Below are 13913 nucleotides of genomic sequence, written 5' to 3'. Positions count from 1 at the left end.
GAAGTTTTCAATTTCTTGCTCTTCCTTTTCTCCTTATGGCACCCCTATTGTTTGGATGTTGGCACTTTTGGAGATGTCCCAGAGCCTTCTTATTCTCTCCTCTTCATTTTGAATTCTTGTTTCTTCATTCTGTTTTGGTTGACTGTTTTTTCTTTCTGTTCCAAATCGTTGATTTGAACCTTGATGTCCTTCCCTTCACTCTTGATTCCCTGTGGAATTCTCTTTATTTCACTTAGTATAGTCTTCATTTCTTCCCTTATGCTTTTGCAATAGTCAGTTCTCTGAGCATCCTTATCACCAGTGTTTTGAATTCTTCATCTGATAGGATAGCTGTCTTCATTTTGTTTAGTTCTTTTTCTGGGGTTTTGTTCTGTTCTTTCATTTCGGCCATATTTCTTTGTCTCCTCAATTTGGCAGCCTCCCTCTATTTGTTTCTGTGTATTAGGTAGAGCTGCTTTAACTCCATTTTAAAGTACCTGTTAAGTTGTATGGGGTGGAGCCTTAGATATCACCAGGATAGGGCAACCCACTTTACTGCTTTGTGGCTGTGTATGTTGGGGAGGGGTCCCAGAGAAGACAAAGCCGCTGCCTGGCCCCTGGAGGTTTCCTTGGCAATCGCCTGGCTTCCAGTCACTTAACCCCTTTCCCATACACTATCAGCGCCCCTCTAGCTGTTGCCCTGGTGTTTGTTCCTAGAGTGGGTGTGTTTGCATATGTTCTACAACCATGTGGGCCCTTTAAACAGATTCTCCTGATAGACCAACAGTTTCTTCTGCTGCCCCAAACCCAGAAGTTATGAGGCTTTATTTTCCCAGAGCTGGAACTCTGGCCTCATGGTCTGGCCTGGGGCTGGGATCACTCGCTCCATAGGTATCCTTCCAAATTGTTATCCACCACATGTGAATGTGGGGCCACCTGTTCTGCCACCTGCCACCACTCCACATGCTGTCTGCCCTATCTCCCCATCTCCAGCCTTCCTTCCCATCTGGATGAATATGGCTTCTTTAAATCCTTGATTGTCGGCCTTCTATACAGTTCAGTTTTCTGGCAGTTCAGGTGTTTTGTGTTTTGAGGTTACTTGTGACCTTTCTTATGGTTGTGCAAGGAGGCGAGGCATGTCTACCTACACCTCCGTCTTGACCAAAAGTCCTTAGATTTTAGTTTCTTTTTAATGTGCCATTGGAATATTAAGATACAGCTTTCTTTCTAGCATGCTTTTATTGCCTGTAAGATGTTCTGGATTCATATCTCTTTTATTTCATATAACAATTTTGTGTGGTATGTGACTCCAGTTCGGTTGTTCTGCAGTTTTAGATGAGTTTTCCTGAACTTACACAAGGGATAAGTGGATCAGAATATGTTTTCTAGCTTAAAGGTGCCAGAAATCCCTCTTGTAGGGAAATGTGCAAAAATACGGCCTTAAACTTCATTAAATCTGCTTGCTGTCTTTGTTGGCCTTACCCACCCAATCTTTGTTGGCCTTATCACATCTGTTCTACTCTTGACTGGATGTTCTCTTTGCTTCTGTTGTCCCTTTCCTGCTCAGTTTGGAATCTGTTCCCAGAACTTTCTTATCAGTATGTGACTTTATCCTGGAAGAAGGCTTTAGCAGGTACTTTTGAGAGTTCATGGGACTTATACCGCATCAGCTCTTTTAGACTTTAGTGCACAGGTGGCAAACACAAGACCCGCAGGCCGAATTTGACCCTTCACCTTGTTTTTTCCAGCCCAGCACCTTGTTTCTACCCAGCGGCAACACCGAGCTCTCACTTAACTGTTGAGGAGTAATCACATTTATACAGTTCTAAAATTATATTCGGCCTTTTGAAGGCAACCTCGAAGCTGATGTGGCCCCTGGTGAAAATGAGTTTGACACCCCTGTTTTACTGTGAAGCCCTTGTAATCACCATACTTAGGCAGAACTCACCCATTTCCACCTGCTGTTCTCATATTGGCCTGCCTTACTTTCCTATGAGTAGTTTTGACTGTTTTGTGGTTCTCATATTCTGTTCTTAGGTCTGGAGTGTTGCTTCCTTCCACACAGATACTGACACAACGTGAGCCTTACAGCTGTTGGTGATTTGTCCCCATTTACTTGTGTCTTTGGATTCATTTGGATACCTTGTCTATTTGGTTTTAGATGTTATCAACGAGGGGTGTGAGAGGGAATGTTGTTTTTCAGCTTTGCTTAGTAGCGTTTTTTTTTTTTTTTTTTTTTTTCAATGGGAGGGTTTGGGAAGAATCAAAACCTGTGCTACTGCCATCACCAAAATCCTAGAATTCCCTCTTTTACCAATATAATTTTAAGGTGAATTTTCTTATAATTGCTTTAAAGACACTTATGTGAGTTTTCCATTTTCTTATGATGTGTTAAAAGTAAGTACTGTCACATACTACTAGTGATCCATAACCATAAGAGGTATACTTTAATTTGTTCTTAGAGGGTAACAGTTTTCTTGGTTTACTTTTACAGGTAATAAGCCCATCACGTTTTATGCTTTTTTCCACAATCATACCAATATCTGTATAACTTATAATTTATGAAGAACTTTCACATTCTTTTTACTTATAGTCACTACAACTCAGTGATAGGAGGAACTGTCAATTTAACCAAAAATAGACCTCTGCAAGTGCTAGTAAGACAAATTTGATCTCCACGGTACTTCCATTCTGTATGATTCTAAAATACGTATAATAAGTCTTTTAAAAAGCATACTCAGGCTAATATATTTCTGAATTTTTCTTTGTCTTCCAAATTCCCCAAAAAGTACATTGGAAAATAGAAGCACTATGCCTTTGTGTCTGCATGCATGCGTGCAGATAGATATTTTTTTATTGTATTTTTTCCATTACCATTTAACCCCCTTGTACCTGCCTCCCCCTGCAATCATACTTTGTCCACGTCCATGAGTCCTTTTTCCTTTTTCCTTGATCCCTCCACCCCCTGACTTCTCCCCTGTCCCACACCAGTAGCTGTTGTTCTGCTACCTATGAGTCTCTCTCTATTTTGCTTGTTGGTTCAGTTGTCATTAGATTTCACATGTAACTGAATCATATGGTATTTGTCTTTCTCTGACTGACTTATTTCACTTAGCATAATGTTCTCCAGGTTCAACCATACTGTCACAAAAGGGTAAAATTTTCTTCTTTTTTACAGCCAAGTAGTATTCCATTGTATAAAAGTCTCATAGTTGTTTTATCCACTCATCTACTGGTGGACACTTGGGCTGCTTCCAAATCCTGGCTATTATAAATAATGTTGCACTGAACATAGGGTACTTATGTTCATTAGTGTTTTGGGTTCCTTTGGATATATAAGTTCTTTATATATTTTGGATATTAACTCCCTATCACATGTATTGGTGAATATATTATCCCATTCTGTGGGGTGCCTTTTTATTCTACAATGGTCTCCTTTGCTCTGCAAAAACTTTTTAATTTGATGTAGTCACATTTATTTTTTCCTTTGTTTCCCTTGCCTGGGGTGATAAATCAGATAAAATATTGCTATTATCAATATCCAATTTTTTACTGCCTCTGTTTTCTTCTAGGATTTTTAATTTTGGGATCTAATGTTTAAGTCTTTAATGTATTTTGAATTTATTCTTGTGTGTCACCTAGTTTCATTTTTTCTGCATGTATTTGTCCAATTTTCTCAACCCTGTTTATGGAATAAACTATCTTTAGCTCACTATATGTGTGGGTTTATTTCTGGGCTTTGTATTCTGTTTTTATGATCTATGTGTCTGTTTTTATGCCAGTGCATGCAATTTTGATTACTATGGCCTTATACTATAGTTTGATATTAGCGTGATTCCTCCAACTTTGTTCTTCTTTCTTAGGATCTTCTTTCTTTGGTCTTCTTTCTTGTGATGCCGGGCCTGTTTTGGTTCCATATAAATTTTTGACATATTTGTTCTAGTTCTGTGAAGTATGTCATTGGACTCTTGGTAGGAATTGTGTTGAGTCTATCTATAGATTGCTTCAGGTAGCATGGACATTTTAATGATGTGAATTTTTCCTATCTATGAACAGGAATGTGCTTCCACTTATTTGTATCTTCTTCAGTTTCTTATAATTTTCAAGGACAGGTCTTTTATATCCTTGGTTAGATTTATACCTAGGTATTTTATTCTTTTGAAGCAATTGTGAATGGGATTGTTTTCTTAATTTCCCTTTCCCTTAGTGCATTATTGGAATATAAAAATTAACCAATTTCTGTATATTAATTTTGGGTTTTTTTATTGTTGTTCAAGTACAGCTGTCTCTATTTTCACCCCACCTTAGCCCTCCGCCACATCCATGTATATTATATTAATTTTGTATACTGCTACTTTCCTCTGTTCTCCTCCTCCTGCTACCTCACCCCCTTCCCCCCCTGCCCTTCTCTCCTCCCCTCATCCTCCTCTCTTCTTCTTCTTAGCTCTTTAACATTGGTATAGTTCTGGTTTGGTATTAACAACTCCTTTAGCTTTTTCTTATGTGGGAAACTGTTTGTTTTTCCTTTAATTTTAAATGATAGCCTTGCTGGTTAAAGTGACCTTGGTTGTAGGTCCTTGAATATTTCCTGCCAATCCCTTCTGACATTTCTGTTGAGAAATCAGATGACAGTCTAATTGGAGGTCCCTTTTGGGTGACTACCTGCTTTTTCTCTTGCAGCTTTTAGTATTCTCTTCTCTTTAGGCCTTGCCATTTTAATTATGATGTGTCTTCATGTGGGTCTCTCTGGGTCCATCTTGTTTGGGACTCTCTTTGCTTCCTGGACTTGTGTGTTTTTTCTTTCACCAGAGTAGGGAAGTTTTCAGTTATTACATTCAAATAGGCTTTTGATTACTTCCTCACTCTTCTCCTTCTGGTATTCTCAAGATGCAGATGCTGTTATACATCGTGTTATATTTTGTTAGATTCTGTGATATTAAGCACTCATTCTTTTTATTACTTTTTTCTTTCTGCTGCTCTGCTTGTGAAGTTGTTTCCACCCTGTCTTCCAAATCGCTGATTTGATCCTCTGCTTCATCTGACCTACTGTATATTCCTTCCAGTGTATTATTTATTTCAGGTACTGCATTCTCTTATTTCTGACTGGTCCTTTTTAATTTTTTCTGTCTTTGTTCATGCTATTGAGTATCCTTATAATCATTATACTCGATACCTGATAAATTTTTTGCCTCCTTTTCTTTCAGTTCTTCTTCCGGTGGATTCTCTTATTCTTTCATTTGGAGACCATCATTTTAGCTGCCTCTTTGTATTTGTTTCTAGGTATTAGGTAGATCTGCAAAGACCTGCTGTAGACCTGTGTCAGATACTGCCTGTGACTGTCCCTAGGCAACCTGTTTGGGTCTATGAGCAATCTACAGTTGTGGCTCCCTCTGCTGGGCCTGGCTATGTGCAGAAAGAACCAAGCTGTGCACCAAGGCTGGCTTTTACCAGCACCACGGCCCAGCAGGTGTGGGGAAGGTAGTAGCTAAAGTCTCAGAGCTCCCAGAGATCCGCCTTTTTGTTAAACTTAGTCACTGAGATAACCTCCAGCAGTACTCCTCAGCAACCGGGCTTAAGCTCCGCAGGCTGGGTCAGAATAATTCCTGTGGGCAGGGCTATTGCTTCCCCTCAGGCAGATGCCATTTGGAGGAGAGTGCTCTGCTTGGGCAAGATGGCTTCTACAGCATGGGGAACGGTTAAGCACAGGGATCCTGGTGTTGGTTCTTTCAGTTCTCTCCCCAGAGCCACCAACCCCAGTCTGTCCTCAAGCATCTCTAGTCCACTCTGCCTTCCCTCTACCAGAGCCCAGGGTAAGTGGCTGCAATGAAATTTTGTGTGTCGGACCTTTAAGAGGCTCTCTGCATCTCTTGCCATCTTTCCCTGGCTGACAGTATCCCTGTGCTTTTCACAGGTGGATGTTATCTGGGTTTCTTTCCCTGCTCTGTTGCTGTAGGCTGTGAAACCCAACCTGGGGTGTAGAACCCACATGTCTGAGGGGGAACCCTCCTGGCCACTGAAAGCTCCCTCCAGGACTTCAGCTGCTGTCTGGGAGCCCAGCCAGCCAGCCCTCCTGTGCCTCCTCCACACTCCCTTCCAGTCACATTGTGGTGAAGCTGTTTCTTCTGTCTACCCTTGGTTATATGACTTCTTTCCAGCTCATGTTTAGTTGGTTATACAATGTAGCTATAATTGCAATTTGGTCCTGGGAAGATGTTTGTGCACCTTCCACTTACTCCTCCACCATCTTGGATCCATTAGATAGATTTTTGCAAATTTATTAACTACCTGAATCCTTTGGATAATACAGCCACACACTCGCACAATATATAATAAAGGAAAGTTGGGTAATGAGGCATAACCTTCTCTTGGCTCTTTTGTTAGATTACAATTTATATTCAATGTTATTTTGTTAGTTTCAGGTGTATAGTATAATATGCTGGTACTTTATAAGCATATTAAGATTCTGTGATATTCTGTGTTTAAGAAACCTACTTTTTTTCTTCAGCTAACCTTTTTAGGCTTAATAGATACCCTCATCCTTTTGTTTTTTCATCACAATATACCAAGGGACAAGTGTTCGAAGGAATAGTTTGGGAATTGCCAATATAGATGTGATTATCCCCACCTCCACTTTGTTGTTTGTTTGTTTTAATTTATTGTCTTCACATTGCTCTGGTGTTACATTTTACTCAGTGTCAAGGATTAATTTATTTAAATATTAATTTGTTTAGTGGTTTATTACATGGTAGTTGCAGCATTCACATCTTCACATTCAATTAACATATAACTAAATGAAAAATTTTTGAGCCAGATTAAAAGTGACTACAAAGTCATGGAACTTAATCAAATGTTAATATGCATGATTTATTATTTAAATATTATTCTCATATTTTATTTTTCCTCAGAATGAATATTTAAGGTATCTTTAGAATTTAAGATTATGTTACAAAATTACATACTGTGTAGATGACATGTATGTACTATTTCAAAATGTCTTTTCTCCAGATTCTCCTGCACAGTCAGTATCCTCCGGAGTTCGCGCACCTTCTCCTGCCCCGTCATCAGTACCTTTAGGGTCAGAGAAGCCCAGCAACGTCTCTCAGGACAGAAAAGTTCCAGTCCCTATTGGGACTGAACGTTCTGCACGAATCAGGCAAACTGGAACTTCAGCTCCGTCTGTTATTGGGAGTAATTTGTCCACATCAGTAGGGCATAGTGGCATCTGGTCCTTTGAAGGGATTGGTGGCAATCAAGGTATGATAGATACACTATCCTGCTTACAGGAAATTAAGCTTATACATTTAACTAAAATATCGTAAGCAGTATTTAACATTCATAGTCATTCTTAAAAGATCGGTATTCATCTCTTTGTTTTGACTAATCACTTTAAGAGTTCAAAACATTTATTGTTCCCCTGTGATCTCCCATTGAATTTATCATTGCTTTTTGAAAATAGTCTAATGTAAGCATATTTTCTTCATTTCACATTAAAGAGATGTTAATATTTCCTTTGGGGCCCTATAGCCTTTATCTTAGCTTTTTTTCTTTTGTAACAAAAAGTGTTCAGGTTATTTTATTAGGATATTACATCATTACCTACAAACATGGAAATACTGCATTAAATGTACAAAAGTAGGTCATTCTGAAGGAATTCACAATTTAATGTGGAAAATATTTATTATAAATACTTTAAAATATTTTATTTTACTGTCTTCTGATTTTAAATATCACCAATTATTTTTTTTTTGTGCTCTTTGTTTTTCTCTCAGATAAAGTAGACTGGTGTAACCCTGGGATGGGAAATCCTATGATTCATAGGCCAATGTCTGATCCAGGAGTGTTTTCACAGCATCAGACAATGGAGCGAGAAAGTACAGGAATTGTAACTCCTTCTGGTACATTCCATCAGCATGTTCCTGCAGGATACATGGACTTTCCTAAAGTTGGGGTAATAGTGATTTAAATAAACATTTTTATTATTTCCAAATGTTTTTCCTATTAAATGATTCTAGGGCGTTGGCTTACAATTATAGGTGAAAATCTATAACTATTTATAAATTCTAATTTGGTTTCAGTTTAGAAAAAATTTTTTTTGACAAAATATTTTAGATATAGTAGGCTTATGTATAATCTAATACAAGAAGAAATAATAATGGAAAATAATTTTTAGATTACCTAGATAAACTCACACTTTTCCAAAATGAGGTAGTTTCAGATATGAATTTGATGGCTGTTGAATATATTGGAAAAAGCAGTGAATTGAATGTGCATAACATTTGTTTTCTTCTTTTTTTCAGGGTATGCCTTTTTCTGTGTATGGGAATGCAATGATTCCTCCAGTAGCACCTATTCCTGATGGAGCTGGAGGACCCATATTTAATGGCCCTCATGCTGCAGACCCCTCTTGGAACTCCCTGATAAAGATGGTTTCGAGCTCCACAGAAAATAATGGCCCTCAAACGGTAAGACTGATCATCCATTGAACATTAATTTAGTGTTTATGAGATACCAAGACAAGTAGGATACAGATAAATCATGGTAGTGAAAGTATGGTGAATATGGGCAGTTGAGAAAATTGAGGGAAATTTAATATAGCTGAAATGTAGCAGAGGGATGTAGAAAATGGTACCGAAGGTAGTAGTTTTGGGCTAAAATTATGAAAGGCATAATATACAGGGTCTAGCAGAAGTAATGCCTGCTTGAATATGGTTGGTAGGGTAATAATGTGGATATAACAATCTATAGTTTTAATTTGAACACTTCACCTAAAATATCATATGGTGTGTTTGAGTGTGATGTTGTTATGTTACCGAATTACATGCTTATGATTTTGTAATTAAAGATTTTGTAATAAAAAGGGGCATTATTTGTGCCTGACCCTTATTTCATAGGGCAGCAGGTGCTAAGTAAAAATTTTTAAGTGTTAAAGTGTTACAATTTTATACATCAAAATATACCAGTGTTATGGAAAGGGCCATTTAGAGGTTATTTCTTGAAAGCAACTTAAATGTCAGAACCGTGTGTAACTGCAAATTCATAGACGTATTTGTATATTTTAGCATTTTGGGGTGTATGTTTAATGTCTTTGACTCATTTTTCTTCTACAGTCATAAATCCGTATGTCCTCCAGTAATGGTGGTTTTAAAAATGATGATAGATCTTGTTTGAGGAATAAGAGGAAAGGCAAGGAAATGGTAGAAGTGATTTATCATTTGCTTTTCTTCCTTGTTTCCAAGTATGTCACAAATTAAATGGGATTTAGCTATTTTAGTTCATAGCTAGAGTTTTATTTTAATCAAGTATGTGTTGAATGTGTATTTAATAAAATGCATGTTCTTTATTCTTAGGTGTGGACTGGACCCTGGGCACCTCACATGAATAGTGTGCATATGAACCAGCTTGGCTGATGAGGATCAGCTGTTAGCCTGCAGATTCCTTTTCATTCAGAGGAAATCACAAGTGGCCAGAAAAAAAAAATTATGCTCCCAAATCATTCTACTGATGTGCTTGACTGAAGTGTGTAGGCTTTTTGCAGAAGAACTTACTAACTGACCTATTTTCTGTGAACATTTGTGACTGCCCATTCCCCATCATCATCCATTTTACCTTAGTTAGCATTTTTCTTATCATTTTTCTTTTTTCTCTTCCCTCTTCCCCTTTGGACATAACTTTCTGTTGAAGCTGTTCTTTGGCTGGTTGGTATTAGTACTGTAAACTGCTTCTGAGCAAACACGGAAATTTAGCAAAATTATGTAAACTTGATCCTGAAGTTTTAGAATGGCAAATAAATGTACAATTGTTTACATAACAGAAAAGGCTAAGCAGAAAGTAAATTTCAATATGTCAGTATAGAGGCTCTACTTTATGTAGACTTAAATTAATGTGAGATATGTACCTTCATATTCAGAAATCTGGATGTTTCCTCCATACATTAAACTATTAATAAGCATAACTTTTCTGCTTGTGTAATTTAAGTATAAAGTAAAACAATGGGCATTATCAGTGGATGTTTCTGAGATTGGCTTTTTAAATACCCACTTTGCTCTCTCTCGAATTTGTTTGCAGCAAAGTGCATATAGAAGAAGAAATTTATCACTTTTCTATTGTCTTTTAATTACCTTGTCACGCTTAAAACTAATGCACACTTCACCCTTCTCTCCTCATCTTTATCACTAATACCAGTAAAATCCTCCTGCTGATCATGAAATAATTTGTAAACATTTTTAATGTAATGGCTGCTACAGAGACATGGAGCACCTTCATCATTGCCTGTGGTTTCTTCTAACCATAAAATGTTTAGCTTTTCTGAGAATTTAAAAAGCCACCGCTGGTTCCCAGTCAGCATATACAAGCTCTTAATATATTGTTTATTTTTAAACAATTCACTGTACTATTTTATATTGGATAATATTGATTCTTAACACTGGCTTCCTAGTCATCAAGACTCAACATAAAATCCCAATTTTCATTTACTTAGGGGAAAGTATTTTTTCCCCAATTTTAAAAGCTTCTTATTCTTTACACTTGTGTATTATCAGTGAAAAGGATCAACAGCTAACTTGGGGCAAGTAATAAAAGAAATTTTGCATTTGTCATGAAGACAATTTATGGTGGACATGAATACACAGATTGCAAAATAAAGTCTTCATTTAACCTGTTTATATAAAATACAGGACCACACTAAACTATTCAGTGGGATTTATCTATTCCCTTCACTTGAAACAATAAATAATAACATACCCCAAAAGAATGTGTCCTACCCTGTCTCATATGGAAAAATAAATTTGTATGTTTGAAATGTAAAAGAAAAGTAATCATAAAAGTGAAGTAATGTATGTATCAATCTGGTTTTTTTTTTTTTTAAACAGGTTCTGCAGTGGTGAAACATTAACTGAAATTCAGATAAATCACACAGTACTGACAGTATTAATATGGTTCTTTGGCTTTTCAAGTAAATAAGATACTTTTTTTACTCCGATAGCCTGAATAAAGAGTAAAAAGGAGATTTCTCAAACATATCTTAAGGTTTTTAAACATATCTTTTAATGTAGGAGGTCTTAAAATAGATGAAATTGTTTTTCTATGATTTTAATTATTTTTTTTGAGAGTGAGAAAGAGAAACATCAGTTGTTTGTTCCACTTATTTATGCACTCATTGGTTGATTGTTGTATATCCCCTGACCGTGGGTTGAATCCACAACCTTGGCATATTGGGACAATGTTCTAACTGAATTTCCTGGCCAGGGCCCATCTGTCTTAGGATTTATAGCCAAATTTAAAGGGAAAACTAAATGAGACCCTACATATAAATATAGCTATGAAATAAAATTATAGCACTTTACTAAGAAAGGGGTGTAAGGCTATTTAACAGAATGTTTTATATATGACTTTTGCCACTATCCTATAATTTTTTGGTTAATTTCTTTCCTGTATTAACTAGGGTTATTTTCTAATTAAAATAATCTTAGTAGATAACAGATGTCACCCAGCTGTATTACAACATGTGAGGTGCAGTGCTTCACAAAACTGAATTTCTTAAAATGGGTACTAAAAAACGGAGAGAAGAAGCCCTACATTTTCTTAACTTTAAAACTGGTAAGGGGACATAGATTGAAATGCTCCGTATTTAGTTTTGGAAATCGGGCTTGTTAAGTACAATACCATGGTTTTAGATATCTGTACTATGAACATTTTTCAAAAACATTTTTTTATATTTCAGATGAAATGCAGTACATTTTTATCTGAACAATAAAATAACATTTATTGAGACCATACAGGTCTTTTTTTCCCCCTTTTTGAAAGTATGTGGTACGTGTACTTGTGGATTACCCAATGTATTTCTTTTCTGTCTTTTTAAGAAGTGACTTAATTCTTGCAAATAACACTTAGGTTAATTCACACCTTAAATCCCAAAACGTTAGTATACCAGTTACTGTATAGTTTGTTTATACTAGTCATTTTATTGTATTTTTTAAATACTTTATTTATTTTTAGAGAGAGGAGAAGGAGAAAAAGGAGGAGAGAAACATCAATGTGTGGTTGCCTCTCGCACGTCCTCTACTTGGGGCCTGACTTGGCTTCACAAGCCAGGCATGTGCCCTGACTGGGAATCGAACTGGCAACCTTTTAATTCACAGGCCAGTGCTCAGTCCACTGAGCCACACCAGCCAGGGCATATACTAATCATTTTATTTTAGAGGTGGTTTTGTTTACCTCTGCCAACAGAATCTTCATTTCATGCCTTTCAAACATATTTGAACATGTTTCAGCAAACTTTTTAAAAAACATTTTAAAATCAAGGTTATTTTGAAATGATTAAAATGCCAAAGGAAAACCAATTCACTGTTTTAAGCCACTATAATATAGTCAGTATTCCATTCACTAGGATAAATGAAGCCATCCAGATTTTTCTTTGATACTAATGTTTTATACACTTAGGTTGTACTTTACAAATTCTGAATGCTCTTGAGTCTCTGGAAATATACATTCCATTGATAAATGTGTGCTTAAGTCACAACACTCAAGGAGCTAGTATTGTAAATTAACCAGGGTTAATTCCAGGTGACTAGAATTTTAACATGACTATCATTAGTGCTTTAATATAACTTACTATGTTACACACCTTGATTGATTGCAAATATACCATCACTTCTGGGTAAGTGAATATGGAGAGAAATGGGCACTGTGGCTTTGACATAAATGTTTTCATCATGTGACAGTTGGAATACAGGACTAATAGATGTGTTGTAAGAGGTTTCATACTACTGCCTCCAAATGAATCACACTTTCAAAAGGTAAAAGCCAATTTTGCATGTTCAGTTGATAAAAGAGGATGTTTTTCAATAAAGAGAAAAACACAAGGGAGGACCCAAGAAAAAAACAAAATTATCTTTTGGAGGTTGATCCTGTTGTAGTACAGGCTTCCCCTAATAGGGGTGTGTTCCAGGAACCCATCTGCACCAGTTTTACCTTGTGAGACTGAGTTTCAGCTTCAGTGAATTTTTTTTGAAGATTCAATGCATTTGCCCATTTCGTGATGGGTGATTTACGAATGCACCTGCCCACACCACGTTGAGTGTTCAGTTTTTGACCAAAACGGCTCGATACCCATGGTCCACCCTCCCTGTTCACCAGATCAAATGTGCTGATTTAGAAGAAGTGAAGCAGCAGCAGAAACACTAAGTCACCAAAATCAATGAGTTCAAAAACTGTTCTGAGGATGGAAAAAAAATGTCTTGGCAGGTGTATTGCATCAAATGGAGAACACTTTGAAGGTTACTGGAGTTTAAACATGGAAGAATAAATACACAATGTTTATAAATTCCAGGGTTTTTTGGGTCCTCTCCTAATGAGCTAACCCTACATTAGGTGGCTTTGGTTTTGAAAATTAACACCTTAAAGAAATACAAAGAAAAATCTAATTCCAGAGGTAACTTAAACAGTTACTTGTGAAAATAGTTAATCTTTTAAAGTGTCTTTTGTCAAACATTTCAGAAAGCATATTTGGGAAATGAGAAATTGAAATGACTGAATATATACATAGAGTTAATAATGGCCTATATTCAAATTTTGAGCTCCATTCCTTTGTTCAGCACTGTGTTGGGTGAGAATTTCAGAAGCTGTAACAAAGTTAAATATATAATCTTTTTAAGGAGCTTAAAGTTTAAAAAATTAGTCTGAACTTAAAAATGTTCTTATACGTTGCACAAGTTCATTTGCATCGCCTTAGGATTGACATGATTTTGTTTGGTTTGCTCAGTATTTGTATGGTCATTTTATACTGTGCTCTGCAACTCAAAAGACACAGGACAGGGAATCACACTGCTGGATGACCAGTACATACAGATATATTACTGCTGACACTTTTGTGTTGGGCTTTAGTGTTGACATTTCCCCCCAACATTCTCTACGAAGTAGATAGCATCCCTATTATG

The 13913-nt window shown here is 36.7% G+C and overlaps 1 protein-coding gene across 5 annotated transcripts in view; it reads left to right on the top strand.

The window, feature by feature from the left end:
- The window catches only part of ANKRD17 (ankyrin repeat domain 17), a 144810-nt gene extending 134879 nt beyond the window's left edge, over positions 1 to 9931 (top strand). For all 5 annotated transcript variants that reach the window (XM_024579605.3, XM_024579598.3, XM_024579588.3 and 2 more), the window contains 4 exons: positions 6985 to 7233; positions 7749 to 7927; positions 8277 to 8441; positions 9327 to 9931. In XM_024579605.3, the coding sequence (XP_024435373.2) occupies positions 6985 to 7233; positions 7749 to 7927; positions 8277 to 8441; positions 9327 to 9386 (653 nt within the window). In that variant the 3' untranslated portion in view covers positions 9387 to 9931. The remainder of the gene's footprint in view (positions 1 to 6984; positions 7234 to 7748; positions 7928 to 8276; positions 8442 to 9326) is intronic.
- The last annotated feature ends 3982 nt before the right edge of the window (positions 9932 to 13913 follow it).

Source organism: Desmodus rotundus, chromosome 4 (genome assembly GCF_022682495.2).
Source record: "Desmodus rotundus isolate HL8 chromosome 4, HLdesRot8A.1, whole genome shotgun sequence".
NCBI lineage: Eukaryota > Metazoa > Chordata > Mammalia > Chiroptera > Phyllostomidae > Desmodus > Desmodus rotundus.
This window is presented reverse-complemented; position numbering and strand designations above follow the sequence as displayed.